This window comes from Vulpes vulpes, chromosome X (genome assembly GCF_048418805.1).
Source record: "Vulpes vulpes isolate BD-2025 chromosome X, VulVul3, whole genome shotgun sequence".
Classification (NCBI taxonomy): Eukaryota; Metazoa; Chordata; class Mammalia; order Carnivora; family Canidae; genus Vulpes; species Vulpes vulpes.
Window position 1 is genome coordinate 43,085,854 of NC_132796.1, and position 19,981 is coordinate 43,105,834.

At 36.5% G+C, this 19,981-nt stretch overlaps 1 protein-coding gene across 25 annotated transcripts in view; it reads right to left on the bottom strand.

The window, feature by feature from the left end:
* The window catches only part of HUWE1 (HECT, UBA and WWE domain containing E3 ubiquitin protein ligase 1), a 168,606-nt gene that overhangs the window by 98,379 nt on the left and 50,246 nt on the right, over nucleotides 1–19,981 (bottom strand). For all 25 annotated transcript variants that reach the window (XM_072743430.1, XM_072743424.1, XM_025988650.2 and 22 more), the window contains one exon: nucleotides 1,995–2,057. In XM_072743430.1, coding sequence (XP_072599531.1) covers nucleotides 1,995–2,057 — 63 coding nt within the window. The remainder of the gene's footprint in view (nucleotides 1–1,994; nucleotides 2,058–19,981) is intronic.

Consider the following 19,981-nt stretch of genomic DNA (forward strand, 5'->3'; position numbering starts at 1 on the left):
AGATACATCCACGAAGGCAAAAGAAACAAAAGCAAAAATGAGCTATTGGGACTTCATCAAGATAAGAAGATTTTGCACAGCAAAGGATACAGTCAACAAAACTAAAAGACAACCTACAGAATGGGAGAAGATATTTGCAAATGACGTATCAGATAAAGGGCTAGTTTCCAAGATCTATAAAGAACTTCTTAAACTCAACACCAAAGCAACAAACAATCCAATCATGAAATGGGCAAAAGACATGAAGAGAAATCTCACAGAGGAAGACATAGACATGGCCAACATGCACACGAGAAAATGCTCTGTATCACTTGCCATCATGGAAATACAAATCAAAACCACAATGAGATACCACCTGACACCAGTGAGAATGGGGAAAATTAACAAGACAGGAAACCACAAATGTTGGAGAGGATGTAGAGAAAGGGAAACCCTCTTGCACTGTTGGTGGGAATGTGAACTGGTGCAGCCACTCTGGAAAACTGTGTGGAGGTTCCTCAAATAGTTAAAAATAGATCTGCCCTACGACCCAGCAATTGCACTGTTGGGGATTTACCCCAAAGATTCAGATGCAATGAAACACCGGGAAACCTGCACCCGGATGTTTATAGCAGCAATGTCCACAATAGCCAAACTGTGGAAGGAGCCTCGGTGTCCATCGAAAAGATGAATGGATAAAGAAGATGTGGTCTATGTATACAATGGAATATTACTCAGCCATTAGAAACGACAAATACCCACCATTTGCTTCGACGTGGATGGAACTGGAGGATATTTTGCTGAGTGAAATAAATCAATCGGAGAAGGACAAACATTATATGGTCTCATTCATTTGGGGAATATAAAAAATTGTGAAAGGGAATAAAGGGGAAAGGAGAAAAAATAAGTGGGAAATATCAGAAAGGGAGACAGAACATGAAGGACTCCTAACTCTGGGAAACGAACTAGGGGTGGTGGAAGGGGAGGTGGGCGGGGGGTGGGGGTGACTGGGTGACGGGCACTGAGGGGTGCACTTGACAGGATGAGCACTGGGTGTTATTCTATATATTGACAAATTGAACACCAATAAAAATAAATTTATTAAAAAAAAACAAAAGGAGGCTAAGAATTATTACCCAACTTAATTTTAAGATGAAAGTCATTTTCACATGAACTGAATACTCTAAGATTTATGTAGCTTTGATTATTAAATAAACACTTACCTCCCATATTACCCAGTATTAATTTATATAATACACACTAAGAAAGTATACCAACCAAGGTGAGAAAGTAATTTGTTCTAATTTGTTATTTTCTTTGACCAGAAAAAGAACCATTCTCCCAGGGGAAAAAGGCTTGCTAAGATAAATTTACTAAATTTCATCGCAGGTATTTGTCCTATACACAATAAACTGACAAAAACAGCAATATCTGCTGGAAAATATGGTTGCTTCTTGGCACAGAATTGTTTTTAACAAACCCAATTGTGCATTGTGGTTCCAAAACAACATATCAAAGTGGAAGGGAGGATGGCCTAACCTTGTAAACTATGCATGGATGAAAGGTATGAGCAGGACAGGGCATGAGAGGTAAACATGGAAAACACACAAAACATTTTAAGTTCTCAATCACTCTCATGTACTGTTCCCCAAGCATCCATTCTTAAAAATCACACCATACTGCCCAGAGTTCCAATGGTTCCAGTGAGAGAATACAAACAAATACACTTTCTGGGATACTTCAACACTTTCAAACGGATTCACCAAATACAGCTTCCTAGTCAAGAGCTGGGGAATGAACATACACTGTGTTTCTGAGATTCTTCTTAGTGTCAGCAGATTGAGGGCCCAAGCATTTCTAGACAAGATGTGCTAGGTCTTAGTTGATCTCAGGTTCCTCAAAGGTCCTGATTTGAAGTGGCAACTTAATATACCATATATTCATTGTAAAGTAAGGCTCAAAAAGAGACTACACATAGCTCTGCCAAAAGACACCCATATCCGAGAGTTACTTACCATCATATGCAAGTCTCTGCAACATTCTGCAAGTCCAAAGCCATTTTCCTTTCCACCCCAGCTCTTAAAAAAAAGGAAAAAGACAGTGTTAAAATAGTGCTTACAATAGCCTTGTGTATAAAATAAAAGTATGTGGCTGTTTGGAATACAGTGTTGAGAAGACAACCAATGTCAAAGTCCAACACAGAAAGGGAGCAAATAGAAGCAAGGACTTAATAAGACTCAAGGCAAGATCTGCCTAAAGGTAAGATTTCTACAATGTGATCAATTTCACTGTTCTGTGAGGGTGCTACTGGAAAGAGGATAAATAGCTAAACAATTGCACTGCATATGGTTGCAGTCATACTTGCTGACAGGTCAGGTCAGTCTTATCTCATCAGGCCTTCAGTACTTTATTATGCTTTCCATACTCGGACTGTTCACCTTCCTCACTACAGTAAGGAACTATATGCTCTACAGTTCCTTTTTGACATGAACCAAGCAGCAAAGCAGAAGACTCTATGTTGCTTATTCCTTCCTACTATACTCTGCCACCATGAAGTCTAAAAACTCATCAAAGGGCAGCCCGGGTGGCTCAGAGGTTTAGCGCCACCTTTAGCCCAGGGCTTGATCCTGGAGACCCGGGATCGAGTCCCATGTCAGGCTCCTTGCATGGAGCCTGCTTCTCCCTCTGCCTGTGTCTCTGCGTCTCTGTGTGTCTCTCATGAATAAATAAATAAAATCTTTTTAAAAAAATTAAAAAATAAAAACTCATCAAGTACTAGCCCCTAAGGCAATAGGGGGGAATGACTAAATTGTACACTATTACTGGCCTCCAAATCCAAGCCTCCAACCATATATTCTTGCTTAATAAACAGGCTTGCATTTTCAACAGTGTTTGATACCAAACATTTTTGCCTGATTCAGAACGCTACCAAGGGTGGGGTGAGCACTTGCTGAAAACATAAAAAGTAAATGCATTAGTCCCTGCCTCCTAGGCCAAGGCATACAATTGGGTTAAACAATAGACAAACTGAAAAGTTTCGGGGAAAAGACTGGGGAGTGAGATGGTTTGGAGACTAAGGGTTTGGATAAGTTCCACAGACTCCTGGGACTCTAGAAGGCCAAACAAATGCCCAAGGCTTAAGCACATTCTCAGAAAAGACCCAAGAAGGCCCTAAGTTCTACATGCCTGGCTCATCATCAGGCTCTGTGCAAGTTAGAAGTGAAGGCTAAGGCAGAGTTGTAAACATCCTAGTTGAGTAGTGAAGATAGAGTATTACCACTTAAGATGCTAATATACATACAGAACCTACCTTCAAAAAAAAAAAAATAAGAACCTACCTTCAAAGACTGGGGGAGGGGGGAGTATGTATTTCTTTGTTCCAGAAGTTTATGGCAAATCGCTAGCTAACCACTAAGCAAAGAGAATAGACTTTAATGATCACAAGTATGAAATCAGTTCAGAAAAGTCTAAACAAACAAACCCTGGGGAAGGGTGAGAATTTGATTTCCAGAGCTGCCACATTATAATATTAACAATGTCCATTATTCTACAACAACAAAAAACCCCTGTGATATATACAAAGAAACAAGACGGTGAAACACACAAAGGAAAAAAAAATAATAAATTACAGCAACATGAGCATGAGCAGTGATGTCAGCATGATGGCCAGGAGTTGGGGAATCTACCCCCACAAGCCAAGGGATGGGAGAGGAGTCTCACGCACCTGCCTGTTGGATAACAGAAATACAGATCTTGGGTCACAACTATAGACCCTGTAGTGGCCTGTGAACCAGCTACAGCCACTCTGAGGAGCCCCAGGAAAACATGGTCTAAAAGAAACATCCATGGATGATAAAGGTAAAGGACAAAAGTACTAAAAATAGTAAGAACTAAAATAATTTGTTAATGAACATACAATTTAAAAAGAAGTAAACTGAACATTAAAAACATAAAATGAGGTTGGGGGGAATAAAAGGGTAGAATATTTGTATGTGACCAAAGTTGTTACCAACTTTAAAAACTTGTATCTATAGGATGTTTTTTTTTAATAGGATGTTTTATGTGAGGCTCATGGTAACTACAAAGCAAAAACCTAGATACAAAAAAGATAAACAGAAAGGAATCAAAGCATACTACTATAGAAAACCAACAATTCACAAAGGAAGGCAGCAAGAGAGGAAGAAAGGATAAGGAAAATACAAAATAGCCATTAAACAGTAACATGGATATTGGATATTACCAAGTCCTTGTCTATCAATAATTACTCTAAATGTAGATGTATTAGATTACTTTTATATTAAAGTGTACAATATAATGATTCAGCACTTCCATACAACACCCAATGCCCATCACAAGTATACTCCTTAATCCCTATCACCTATTTAACCCATCCCCCTACCCACCTCCTCTCTGGTAACCATCAGTTTGTACAGATAAGAGTCTGTTTCTTGGTTTGCCTCTCTATTTTTTCCCTTTGCTTGTTTTATTTCTTAAATTCCACATGAGTGAAATCATTCGGTATTTGTCTTTCTCTGACTGATTTATTTTGCTTAGCGTAATACTCTCTAGCTCCATTCATATTGTTGCAAATGGCAAGATTCTCATTATTTTTTTAAGGCTGAATACTATCTCAGTGAGTGTGTGATTGATATACATATATATCATTATTAGTTGATGGACATTATTAGTTGATGGACACTTGGACTGTTTCCACAGTTTGGCTACCGTAGATAATGATGCTATAAATATCAGGGTGTATGTGTATCCCTTTGAATTACTGCACTATACTTTTTACATCAATGGACCTACCAGGAATATACAGAACATTGTACTGAACAGCAGTAGAATACACAGTCTTCTCAAATACACACAGAACTTTCTCCCAGATAGATTACAGGATGATAAGTTACAAAACAAGTCTTAACAAATTTAAGAGACTGAAATTGTAACAAGTAACCTTCCTAACCACAGTGGTATAAAACCAGAAATCAGTAATAGGAGAAAAACCGGAAAATTCACAATATATGGAAACTAAACAATACACTCCTGAAGAACCAATGGATCAAAAAAAAAAAAGAAATCAAAAGGGAAATTTAAAAATATGGGCAGGGGGCACCTGGGTGGCTCAGTGGTTGAGTGTCTGCCTTTGGCTCAGGTCCTGATACCAGGGTCCTGGGACTGAGTCCCACATCAGGATTCCTGCAGGGAGCTTGCTTCTCTCTCTGCATCTCTCATGAATAAATTAATAAAATCTTTTACAAATAAATAAATAAACAGGGACAAAAGACAATGGAAACACAACATATCAAAACTGAGGGGATGCACCAAAAGCAGTTCTAAAAGGAAAGATTATAGGGATAAATGACTACAGTAAGAAACAGAAAAATCTCAAATATACAACCTAACTTTGTTAGCTCAAGGAACTAGAAAAAGAACAAACTAATCCCAAAGTTAGTAGAATGAAGGAAATAACAATGATCGCAGCAGAATAAATGAAATGGAGGACCGCCCCCCAAAACAGAAAAGGTCAATAAAAACAAGAGCAGAGTTTTTTGGAAAATATAAATGAAAGAGATGAAATTTTAGCTAGACTGAGAAAATAAGAGTGAAGACTTAAAATCAGAAATGAGGAGACATTACAAATGATATCACAGAAAGGATTAAGAGACTACTTATGATTTCACTTATATATGGAATTTAAGAAACAAAACAAGCAAAGGGGGGAAAAAGGAGAGGGAGATAAAACAAGAAACAGATTCTTTCTTCACTATAGAGAACAAAACTGATGGTTACCAGCGGGGAGGTGGATGGGGAAATGAGTGAAATAGGTAGTGGGGATTGCATGGAGTAATGTAAAGAATTGCTGAATCACTATACGGATTCAGCAGTACGTAAAACTAATGCAACACTGTATGTTAACTAAACTGGAATTAAAACAAAAAACTTAAAAAAGGGACTTATGAACAGACCAATAATGAATAAGAAGATTAAATCAGTAGTCAAAACACACCCAATACAGAAAAGCCTAGGACCAGATGGTATTCCTGGTACATTCACCAAAAGTTTTAAGAATTAATGCCAATCCTTCTCAAACCAAATTAACAGCACATTAAAATGATCATATACAATTATCAAAGTAGGATTAATCCTTGGGATGCAACAATGGTTTAACATATACAAGCCAATAAATATGATACACCACATTAATAAAAGACAAAAACCGTATGATGTCAACAGATGCAGAAAAAAAAAAGTTTGACAGAAACTCAATAGCCTTTCATGATAAAAACTAAAAAATGAGGTATAGAAGGAACACAGCTCAATGTTTTAATAAAGGCCATACGTGACAAGCCCATAGGTATTATCATACTCAAATGGTGAAGGGATGAAAGCTCTCCCTCTAAGATCCTGAACAAGACAAGGATGCCCATTCTTAATACTCCTATTCAATATAGTACTGGAAGTCCTAGCCAGAGCAATTAGGCAAGAAATAAATAGAATCCAAAGAAATAAAAGGCATCCGTTTCAAAAAGCAAGAAGTAAAACTGTAGCCATTTATAAATGATATGATCTTATGTATTAAAACCCTAAAAACGCTGCCAAAAAACTGTTAGGACTAATAAATTCTGTTAAGTTGCAGGATATAAAATCAACATACAGAAATCAGTCATATTTCTATATATTAACAATGAACTATATGAAAAAGAAATTAAGAAAACAATCCCAGGGAGCTTGAGTGGCTCAGTTGGCTAAACACCGAACTCTTGATTTCAGCTCAGGGTTGTGAGATTGAGTCCCACGGCAGGCTTTCGCTGGGCATGTAGCCTGCTCGGGATTCCCTTTCTCCCTCTCCCTTTGCTCCTACCCTCCTGCTCGCTCTCTCACTCTCTCTCTAAAACAAAAACAAAAACAAAACAAAACAAAACAAAAAAACAAAAAACCCCCACAAGTTCTAAAAAGAAAACAATCCCATTTACAGTTGCACTAGAAACAGTAAAATACTTAGCAGTAAATTTAACCAAAGTGAAAGAGCTATACAATGAAAACTATAAAACACTAATGAAAGAATATAAAGACACAAATGGAAAGATATCCTCTGTTCACGAATTACAAGAACATTGTTAAAATGTCCATACAATCCAAGTCCATTTACAGCTTCATGTAATTGCTATTAAAATTCTAATGACATTTTTCAGAGAAATTTTTCTATTTCTCAAATTTATGTGGAACCACAAAAGACCCTGAATAGCTAAAGCAATCCTGAGAAGGAACAACAAAGCTAAAGGTATCACACTTCCTGATTTCAAACATTATTATAAAGGTAAAGCAAAAAAAAAAAAAAAAAAAAAAAAGGTAAAGCAGTAAGAATAGTATTGACATAAACACAGATAAGTACACCAACAGAACAGAACCAAAAGCCCAGAAATAAACCCTCACATATATGGTCAACTAATATTTGAAAGGAGACAAAAATAATCAACGGGGAAAGCACACACTCTGATAAATGGTGCTGGGAAAACTGGATAACAAAATGAATTGGACTCCTTTCTTATACCATCCAAAAACTGAACTTGAAATGGATTAAAGACTTCAACATGAGACCTGAAACAGTAAAATTATTAAAAGAAAACAGAGTAAAAGTTCCTTGACACTGATCTTGCTAATTACTTTTTTTGGATACCAAAAATATAAGCAACAAGGGCAAAAATAAGTGAGAAGGAACACTCAAAGAATTCATACAGGGACGCCTGGGTGGCTTAGCAGTTGAGTGTCTCCCTTCAGCTCAGGGCGTGGTCCTAGGGTTCTGGGATCAAGTCCCACATTGGGCTCCCTCTGCCTATGTCTCTGCCTCTTTCTCTGTGTCTCTCATGAAGAAAGAAAGAAAATCTTAAAAAAAAAAAGGAATTCATACACCTCAGTAATACACACAAAATAGGATTTAAAAAAGGGCAGTGGAGGGGCACCTGGGTGACTCAGTGGTTGAACAACTGCCTTTGGCTCAGTTCATGATCCCAGGGTCCTAGGATCGAGTCCTGCTTTGGGCTCCCTGCAAGGAGCCTGCTTCTCTCTGCCTATATCTCTGCCTCCCTGTGTCTCTCATGAATAAAAAAGCTTAAAAAAAATAAAAACAAAAAAACCCCAGAGGAATTAAGTAGACATTTTCCCAAAGAAGACGTAGAAATAGCCAAGAGGTATATGAAATGGCATTCAGTTATCACTAATCATCAGGGAAATGCAAATCATATCCACAGAAAGATATTGCCTCATACCAGTTAGAATCTAGGCTATTATCAAAAAGAGATAACAAGTATTGGCGAAGATCTGGGGACCAAACCCCTGTGCACTGTTGGTGGGGACGTAAATTGGTAGAGCTACTATGGAAAATGCTATCCTCAGAAAATTAAAAATAGTATATGATCCAGCAATCCCAATTCTGGGTATATATCCAAAATAAATAATATAAGGACATCAAAGAGATATCTTCCCCCTCCTATTAACTGCAACATTATTCACAATAGCCAACGTTGGGTGACGAACTAAGTGTTCACCTATGGATGAATGGATAAAGATGTCTCCCTCTCTCTCTCTCACACACACACACGTGCACACGCACTGGAGTATTATTCAACCATGAGAAAGAATTCCAGCCTTCTGTGACAACATGGATGGACCCTGAGGGTACTCCAGTAATTGTAATAAGTCAGATCAGATAGAGAAAGACAATTACTGTATCCTATCACTTATATGTGGAATTTTAAAAAGCTGAACTCACAGAAACAGAATGGTGGTTTCCAGGGGCAAGGGCTTGGGGTAAATAGGAAGATGTTGGTCAAAGGGTACAAACCTCTAGTTATATGATAAATAAGATCCAGAGAGCTAACGTACAGCATGGTGACTACAGTTAACAATATTGTATTATATACTTGTCATTGCTGAGAGTAAATATTAAATCTTCTCACCACAAAAAACGGATGATAACTATGTGAGGTGAAGAGGTGTTCATTAATCCTAGTGTGGAAATCACTCTAATATGTGTATCAAATCAACATGTTGCACACCTTAAACTTACATGTTATATATACCAATTATACATCAATAAAGCTGGAAAAAATAGAAATTATCCCTAAGTCCAGATACTGGATTTAATAGGCAAAGACTTTAAATAAATGATTTTAGATATGCTTCTTTTTTTTTTAATTTTTATTTATTTATGATAGTCACAGAGAGAGAGAGAGAGAGAGAGAGAGAGAGAGGGGCAGAGACATAGGCAGAGGGAGAAGCAGGCTCCATGCACCAGGAGCCCGACGTGGGATTCGATTCCGGGTCTCCAGGATCACGCCCTGGGCCAAAGGCCGGCGCCAAACTGCTGCGCCACCCAGGGATCCCTAGATATGCTTCTAAGGGCTAAAGGAAATTATGAGAGTATTTCATCAAATAAATATCCACAAGATTATAAAAAAGGAAGCAAATACAAATTATAGCACTGAAAAGCATAACAAATGAAAATATTCACTTGTGTTTCAACAGCAGATGTAAGCAGGAAGATTGAATCAACAAACCTAATTAAATATTCAGAATATCAGATGGTACTATGTGCTATTAAAAAAAAAGGCAAAAAGGGTGATACGGAGTACATAGTGGGTTCCAATTTTAAATCAGGATGTTAGGGGGGATCCCTGGGTGGCTCAGTGGTTTAGCGCCTGCCTTTGGCCCAGGGCATGATCCTGGAGTCCCGGGATCGAGTCCCGCGTCGGACTCCCGGCATGGAGCCTGCTTCTCCCTCTGCCTGTGTCTCTGCCCCCCGCCCTGTCATGAATAAATAAATAAAATCTTTAAAAAAAAATCAGGATGTTAGGAAGACCTTGAAGACTTAAGACTTAATGAGGGAGCAAGGGGATCCCTGGGTGGCTCAGCGGTTTTGCGCCTGCCTTTGACCTAGGGCGCGATCCTGGGGTCCCGGGATCGAGTCCTATGTCGGGCTCCCGACATGGAGCCTGCTTCTCCCTCTCCTCTGCCTGTGTCTCTGCCTCTCTCTCTCTCTATCATAAATTAAAAAAAAAAAAAAAGATGAGGGAGCAAGCCATAGAGACAACTGGGAACACAGCTGTGTAGAGATCCTGCAAGAAGAGTGTAGCTAGCACCGTCCAGGAAAGGAAGAGGGCCAGGTACACAGAACAGACTGAACTTGGGGGAAGCAAATGGGATGAGAGATCAGAAGTTCGATATTGTACACATTACAACTGAGGTATCTATTAGATACGAAGTAGAGATTTTGAGGCAGTAATTATATGAGAAAGCCTAGGGTGGGGCTCTGAGCCACTCTAATACTCAGAGCTTGAGCACAGGAGGAGGTACCAGCCAAGACATGGAAGGGCAGTTGTGGAAACTCAGGAGGACCAGGAGGCAGTTTAGAAGCCAAGACTACGGTCTAGTCTTTAAAAATTAATTTTCTGGGATCCCTGGGTGGCGCAGCGGTTTGGCGCCTGCCTTTGGCCCAGGGCGCGATCCTGGAGACCCGGGATCGAATCCCACATCGGGCTCCCGGTGCATGGAGCCTGCTTCTCCCTCCGCCTGTGTCTCTGCCTCTCTCTCTCTCTCTGTGACTATCATAAATAAATAAAAAATTAAAAAAAAAAATTTAAAAATTAATTTTCTTTTTTCCTCAAAATGTACTGAAATGAATTCAATTTTATTATTTTTAAAATCTTTAATTTTTTATTTTATTTTATTTATTTATGATAGTCACAGAGAGAGAGAGAGGCAGAGACATAGGCAGAGGAAGAATCAGGCTCCATGCACCGGGAGCCCGACGTGGGATTCGATCCCGGGTCTCCAGGATCGTGCCCTGGGCCAAAGGCAGGCGCCAAACCGCTGCGCCACCCAGGGATCCCTATTTTTAAAATCTTTAACACATTTTATTTATTCATTCATTTTTTAAAGATTTAATTTATTCATTCATGAGAGACAGAGAGAGGCAGAGAAATAGGCAGAGGGAGAAACAGGCTGCCTGTGGGGAGCCTGATGCAGGACTCGAGCCCAGGACCCCGGGACCACGACCTGAGCCAAAGGCAGACACTCAACCACTGAGCCACCCAGATGCCCCTATTCATTTTTATTTTAATTATAGTATAGTTAGCATAGTGTTAAATTACTTTCAGGTATATAATACAGTGATTCAAAAATTTCATATATTATTCTGTTCTCATCAAGGAGTGTACTCTTAATCCATTTCACCCACCTCACCCACCTCACCCACCTCACCCACCTCTCCCACCTCCCCTCAGGCAACCATCTGTTTGGTTTTTGGTTTGTCTCTTTTTTTTTTGCTTATTTGTTTCTTAAATTCCCTATGAGTGAAATCATAGGGAAATGATTTTGAAATGAAATAAAAACATCATATGATATTTGTCTTTCTCGGACTGACTTCTTTCACTTAGCATTATACTCTCTAGCACCATCTATGTTGTGCAAATAAGATGATTTCATTCTTTTTATAGCCGAATATTATTCTGTTGTGTATATATAGGACATCTTTATCCATTCATCTATCAATGGACACATGCTGTTTCCATAAAATGGCTACTGTAAATAATGCAATGAATATAAGAGTGTATATATCCTTTTGAATAAGTATTTTTGCATTCTTTGGGTATATACTCAGTAATGTGATTACTGGATCATATGCTAGTTCTATTTTTAAAATTAGTTTTTCTAAGAATATTTAGTGGTGTGGGAAAATACCCACCATGGGTTATGTGGAAGGAAAAACAGCATATGAAACACAATGCTATCCGTTATTTTTATCTACATGATGGTGACTGGCGATTGCCATTTTCTTTACAATTTTATGTATTTTCTTAATTTTCAAAACTAAACATGTATTACGTTCATAAAAATTCTGACACATATATTCACAAATCAATATTGGAAGGTGAAAAAAATCAATAAATCTGAAGCTAGGTCAATTGAGATTACCCAGTTGCAAGAGCAGAAAGAAGGAAAATTAAGAGTAAGTCTAAGAAGTTATATGGGACATCATTAAGTGTACCAATATATGCATAATGACTCTCAGAAGGAGGAGGAAGGGAAGCACACAAATTACTCATAGAAATAACTGCCAAAATCATGCTTCAAATTTGATCAAAGACATGATCTACAAATCCAATTCAAGAGAATCTTGAGGCAGCAAGAGAAAAAGAACTTGTCATGTACAAGCGATCCTCAATAAAATCAGTAACTGATTTTTCATCAGAAACCATGGAGTTCAGAGTACAGTTGGAAGACATAGTCAAAGTGCTAGAACAGACATATTCAAAGAACTGCCAATCAAGAAATCTGTATCTGACACAATTATCCTTCAAAAATGTAGGAGAAATTAAGGCATTCCCAGATAAAAGCAAGGGAGCTTGTTACTGGTACATGATTCAAGAAATCCTAGCTGGAGTCCTTCAGGTTGAAATGAAAGGGCACCAGACAGTAACTTGACCCCACATAAAAGAAATGAAAAACACCAATTAAGGTTAGCTACATAGGTAAATTATAAAAATCAGTATTAATATATTTTTAGTTTTGTAAGCCCTCATTTTCTGTGTGTTTTAAAAGACACCTATATAAAATAATAATTATACATCTATGCTGATGGGCACACCATGCATAAAGATGTCATTTGTGGCAATGACACAAAATGGGGGCAACAGCTATACAGGCGCAAAGTTTTTGTGTACTATAAAAAGTTAGTATTAATTCAAACTAACTCTTTAATAATCAAGTGTTCGTCTAATCCACAGGGCAAATATCTGTAACTAGACAAAAGATAAACAAGGAACTAGAAGACTTGAACATTAAATCAACTAGACATAACAAGTATATATAATTCACCCAGCAGCAGAATACACATTCTTCTAAAGTACACATAAAACACTCTCCCAGAATATATATATTAGGCCACAAAACAAACTTCAAGAAATCTTAAAAGAATAAAATCCTACAAAATTATCTTCTCCAAGACAATGGAAAGAAAATAGAAATATAAAACAGAAGGAAATGTGAAAAATTTATAAATATGTAAAAATTAAACAACACACTCTTAACAACCAATGGGCAAAAAATAAAAATCACAAGGGAAATTAGAGAATTCCCCAAGATGAATGAGAATCAAAATATGACATACTAAAACTTATAGGATACGCTGAAAGCAGTGCTTATAGGTAAATTCACAGCTGTAATTGCCTACATTAAAAAAATAAAGATCTTAAATCAGTAACCTAACTTTCTAACTTAAGGAACCAGGAAAAAAAGAGCAAACTAGACCCAAAGCAAACAGAAAGAAGGAAACAGTAAAAACGTAGAGCAGAGATAAATGAAACAGAAAACAGAAAGAGATACAATGAAGTAAACCAACTAGGTTCTTTGAAAAAAATTAACAAATAGACATGCCTTTAGCTAGACTGACCAAAAAAAAAAGTGTACTTTCTTGCTTTCTCTTGCTTTTTCAAATGTACATATAGATAAGGAGAGAACCAGTAAAAAGGGAAAAATTTAAGGCAGCTGGCTATTATGCTCATCTTTGATAGCCAGAACAGAGTAGTCAATTTTTTTATCTTTATCTCAAAATCAAGCTTAGGCCTAAAATTGAGAAAATGATACTTATAGCATCTTTCTGATAATTAAATGAGACAAGAATGTGTAAATTACAAGGCCAAAACATTCATTAAGAACTTAATAAAAGCACATGTTACCAAATATTGAGGCATTTAAGAGATTCACTGTGGCATTATTCATGATAGAAAAATACTGAAAAATAACCCAAACGAGAAATGTTCTGTAAATGGAGATACACATATGATGGCATAACTTTACAGCATCCAAAATATTCATTTACAGAAGACATAAAACTGTATTTTAATATCAATTTCTTCTCTATGGTATTAGTTTCATTCCCAAAAATGACTGTCCACCCCAAACAACAGAAGAACATATAGTTATACTTTCTTTGAATGCTTTGAGCTTCATGTTTTCAACACTCAACTTTTTAATACATCTTAATTTTACTTTGATGAAGTAGAATCTACTTTAAATGCCTCACAGTTAGCCAGCTGCTACATTATTATTTATTGAATAATTTCTTTTCTGCTAATGTAAAATGTCATCTTTACTATAAATTCAACTCCTAAGTATTGGATCTGTTTGTAGAAATGTTCAACTGAATTCCACTGTTACTACCATGCTACTTTAACTCCTACAGCTTTATGTAAAAAGTAAATACCCAGTAAGAAAAGTACTTCCCTCATTACATTTTCTATTTTCTTGGCTATTCCCAGGGCTTGCAGGGAAGAAACATGGAATTCGCTGATAACCGTGAGGATAAAAGATAACAAACATTTGATGCCACATAGAAGAGACCAAGTATGAGACTGAGGTCAAACCAAGGATCTGAATCTACAAGGCAGAATAAGCTTGGAAGGCTATACAACTTCGCAATTGTTCTCCTTTTGTTTCTTCTGTTGTCACAACTAATTGTTTTACCATACTTCTGTTATCTGTGTCACCACAAAATCTTTTCTATCTTTTATAACCTAATAAAAATCAAGCACCAACGATCAGAAAGTTATGCTAAGCTGGAGTCCTTAAAAAACCATGTGCCAAGCCAAACCTGATTCATGAAAGTCTGTGACATTTATATTACCATTATATTAAACACAAAGAAATATTTCTTACAAAATTATACAAATATAGGATAAACACTGATGCTAGGATATTAAAGTTATAAAATTATATATACCATGTACTCAGCTATGTAAAGAAATATGCACAGAAGACTAAGAAAATCTACCAAAATGCTAAGGATACATGATCATGATAAATTATCTTCTGTATACTTCTAAATTTGTTAAAATACCGAGCACATATTTTTATTGTAAGGAAAAGTTTCTTTTGCAGCCAACAAGGTAAATCTATGGAATGTTTGAGATTCTATGGTATTTAGTAGTACTACTCACAATAACTAGTTCTTTGTCCTTTTTATTACGCACAAATATCTACTTTCTCAACTATGTGAGCTTATAAGGAAAATAACAGGTTTTGTACTACATCCAGCATAGGGTTGGTCATGTACTTCTTGAATGGTACTAACTGGAAGGTTTGGGTGTGGATTCAAGAGCCAGGTCTCAGACTGACACATCCAGGCTTGGAATAAAAGCCAGGCTATATTATATATATGGTAACCCTAAACACTTAAGACAGTAATAGCAAATAATAACTTCATCAGAGGCTAAAAGCTCATAGGCTTTTCCCAAAAATAATATAACTTCTGAATCTCATTATCCTCACCTACCCTCTAGTGTTACCATGATTCTAAGCAATCATTATCTACTGACACCCAATAAAGTAACTATTTTATCAACCATGCCATAGAGACATATTTGACACCACCTCACTAGATGGGATTTTCTAAAGAATTTAAGTATTCAGACACCACGAAAAAAGCTTGACTTTGAGGTGGAACTGTAAGAATTCGGTAAGAGTTTGTAACTTTACACAGAAGGAATAAACTAGACCAGTGGTTTTCAAAGTGTGTTCCCTGGACCAGTAGCCTTAGTATCACCTAGAAATTTGTTAACAATGCGCATTATCAGACCCTATCCTAGGCCTACTGAATCAGAAACTGGAGGGGGAAGGAGATAATGGGATGTGAACAAAGGAGAGAGACCAATCTATGCTTTAATAAAATTACTCTGATACACGTTCAAGTTTGAGAACCAGTATACTAGAACTTCAACAAAACCAACTGGCTTAAAATGGATGAAAGATCTTACTCTGAGACAGGAATCCATCAAAATCCTAGAGGAGAACACAGGCAGCAACCTGACTTCAGCTGCAGCAAATTCTTGTTAGACACATCTCCAAAGGCAAGGGAAATAAAAGCAAAAATGAACTACTGGGATTTCATCAGGATAAAAAGCTTTTGCACAGCAAAGGAAACAGTCAACAAAACTAAAAGGCAACCTAAAGGACAGGAGAAGATATTCACAAATGACATATTAGATAAAGGGCTAGTATCCAAAATCTATATAAAGAACTTCCCAGGGTCCTGGAATCGAGCCCTGCACCGGGCTCCCTTAGTGGAGAGCCTGCTTCTCCTTCTCCATCTATCCCTCCTCCCTCTCCTTATGCTCTCTCTCATAAATAAAATCTTAAAAAAAAAGGACTTATCAAACCCAATAACCAAAAAATCCAGTCAAGAAATGGACAGGAGACATGAACAGACATTTCTCCAAAGAAGACATACAAATGGCTAACAGACACACAAATAAATGCTCCACATCACTTGGAATCAGGGAAATACAAATCAAAATCACAATGAGCTATCACCTCACATCAGAATGACTCAAATGAACAACTCAGAAAACAACAAATGTTGGTGAGGATGCAGAGAAAGGGGAACCCTCTTACACTGTTGGTGGAATGCAAATTTTCCAGAGTGCAGCCACTCTGGCAAACAGTATGGAGTTTCCTCAAGAAGTTAAAAAATAGAGCTACCCTAAGACCCAGCAATTGCACTACTAGGTATTTATCCAAAGGATACAAACACAGTGGTTCAAAGGGGGGTACATGCACCTCAATGTTTATAGCAGCAATATCCACAATAACCAAAATATGGAAAAAACCCAGATGTCCATTGACAGATGAATGGATAAAGAACAGTGGTACATATATACAATGGAATATTACTCAGCCATCAAAAAAGAAAATCTTGCCATTTGCAACAATGTGGATGGAACTAGAGTATTATGCTAAGTGAAATAAGTCAGAGAAAAAAACATAAGATCTCACTTATGGAATTCAAGAAATAAAACAGATGAACAAAGGGGAAGGGAAGGAAAAATAAAAACAGAGAGGGAGGCAAACCAGAAGTGACTCCTAACTACAGAAAACAAACTGAGGGTTGCTGGAGGGGAGGTGGGGGGAGGATGGGCCAATTGGGTGATGGGCATTAAGGAATGCACTTGTGATGAGTACTGGGTATTCTATGCAACCGATGAATCACTAAATTCTACCCCTGAAACTAATAATACATTATATATTAACTAAATTAAATTTTTAAAAAAATTTAAAACAACAAAAAACCCAACTGGCTTTTAACAATTCAATAAGCCTTCCTGGAGAACTGCAAACTACATTTGCAGTTCATTAACCCACTGTTCATACTTACAACTGGCCCACATCACTGGGTTAATGAAATCACTAAAAAACCATCATGAGAAAACGATACTACATACAAAGTCATTTTTCATAAAGACCAAAACATGATGTTTAACATTTTTTTCTAAAAACGATTTCAGCTTAAGAGAAAAACAGGCAATTCACAAGAGCAAATCCTAATAGCCAAACCCGAAAAGATGCTCAAATTCACTACTCATCAGGTAAGGGCCAATTAAAGTAACATGGAAATTGCTGGGACTCTTTCACAGAATCAAAAGTATCAGTAAGTAAGGACATATATTGCTTAATGTAGCAAACACTGTTCATAAAAGGAAAAAAAAGTATGCATTAATAGGGAAATAACTGAATAAATTATGGAACACCCAAACTATGGAATATTATGTAGCCATTAAAAGAATGATATAGAAGTGATTTAGCCAATTTTTAACAAACCATTAAATAAGAAAATTGAGTTACAAAAATGTCCTGTCTTTGTAATTCAATGACAAAAATATCCTAAACATGTCAATATGAAGATAAAAATATATACACAAGGATACATTTTAGGTTGTAAGATGACCCAAGAGAAAAAATACTACACCAAAAAAAACCGTGTGGCAATATATATATATTTATGCAAAATAATGTATATATATGGTTTTAAAAGAAAGTAAATATCAAAGAGACTATCCTGTAGTTTATGTGCTGACAACCGTCTTCAACGATAGCTTCCACTTATTATGTGCTTCCAACATGATCAACATTAAACGTAGGAGTTTTATTTATGACCTCGTTTATCTATGAGGCAGATATTATAATCCCCAACTTATAGATATATAAACAGATTAATTGTATCTGTTGACAGAACTAGGTCCTTCTAAACCCACGTTCTTAATCATATGCAAGTGCATACATCTAGTTGTTTCACAGGGTATACATAAACAAAGAGAATTCAGATTCAGGAAGCAGTCTAAAAAAATGAAGAAACATGAACCAAAATGTCTACTGAAGACTACTGTTATAAGAACTGTTATATTTCAAAAGAAGATGTAGAAGAAAGCAACCAAGGTCAACAAGTTACATTTTTAGAGAATTTTACGTTTTTGAGAATAATTAAGTTTTAAAATTTTTAATAGGGAGTTTGAGTAACAGTAGTTACTATTACTAAACATCTAGCATATTATGTCTAATCCCTCAAAAACCTGTAAGATGCTCTTATTTGCAATAACAAAGCATCAAGCACATAACGTAGTAACAAAAGTTGCAGTCTATTGCACCCATCAAGATTCGGAATTGTCTGGGACTTAAAAATCAACCTTCCATCTACAGTCTTTATGTCAGCCCAATTCAGAGGAAAAAGGAAGCACATCTGTCAAAGGTAAACGGAGTCCAGAACACAACAGAAAATACAGCAGTCCCACCTTACCTGCAGTTTCACTTTCTAGGATTTCAGTTACCCACAGTCAACAGCAGTTTGAAAAAGATGATCTTCCTGACATATTGTCAGATGCTCAACTAAGGATATATCACGATGACTACATCATAATGCCTAGTCATTCACCTCACTTCATCACATGGGCATTTTATCATCTCATATCAACATAAGAGTGAATGCAGTACAATAAGTTATTTTCAGAGAAACCATAATCATATAACTCTTGCTACAGTACATTTTTATAACTTTTCTATTTTATTTTTAGTTACTATTGTTAATCTCTTACTGTGACTAATTTACAAACTAAACTTTATTACAGGTATGTACAGGAAAAAATGTAGTATATATGGGTTTCAGTACTATACAGTTTTAGGCATCCACTGGGAATCTTGGAATGTATCCCCTGAGGATAAGGACAAGACAATGGGAGACTACTGTAATAGTAATCATTTAAGCAATCCTTCCTGGTGAGAAGAAAAGAACATGATGATCTTGAACTACCCAAAAACAGCAGCAAAAAAATTCTGCACTTTGTATATGTGTGTGCCATGTAAAAGTATAGTATGCATCTTAACTTTTTCTTTCTAAATGGTCAGAACATTTAACTTAATAATATATGAAGTATTAGCTTAAATTAATTGATACATGCTGTTACAGCTCTACACAAAATACCAGATTAAGTAGAGTACTCTTCTTCCATCTCTAAATGTAAAGCTTGTTCTGAAATCTGAAAACCATTCAATATGGCACATCCCTTGGAAAGGGTATGGCACATATAAGCAAATAAGATCTAGTTTCAAATCCCAAATCACTGCTTAACTATGGAGACTATAAGCAAATCACTTTACCTTGCTTAACTTCATACTCTTTATCTATAAAATGAAGGTAAGAATTCCTACCCTCAGAGTATTTAAGAGGATTACATATAGTAGGCATTGTATCAGGTAACAACTAAACTATAGCAAACAATGGAATGTTACAGGCATTAAAAATACCTCTACAAAGCCATTACAAATTCTTACATTTAATTATAAAATATGTAATACATTATAACTATGAAACATACAAAGTAGAGAATATAAAAAGTGGAATCCATCATCTTTTCCCCCAATTCAATTCCTTTTCTAAGCATACTATTAAAATCTGCAACTTTCGACACTTTATTAATATAGTTTTACTTTGGGACTTTAAAAAAAAAACCGTGGATGGGGATCTTCAACTAACTTTTCTTGCTAAGAGATCCTTTCATTGAGCAACTCTTTTAGAGTCATATATATGCTTGTAACTTGTTAAATATGCTTCAAAATTTTTTCTCAAAAAACAAAAAAAACCCAAAATTTTTTCTCAAACAATGGTGCAGTGAGA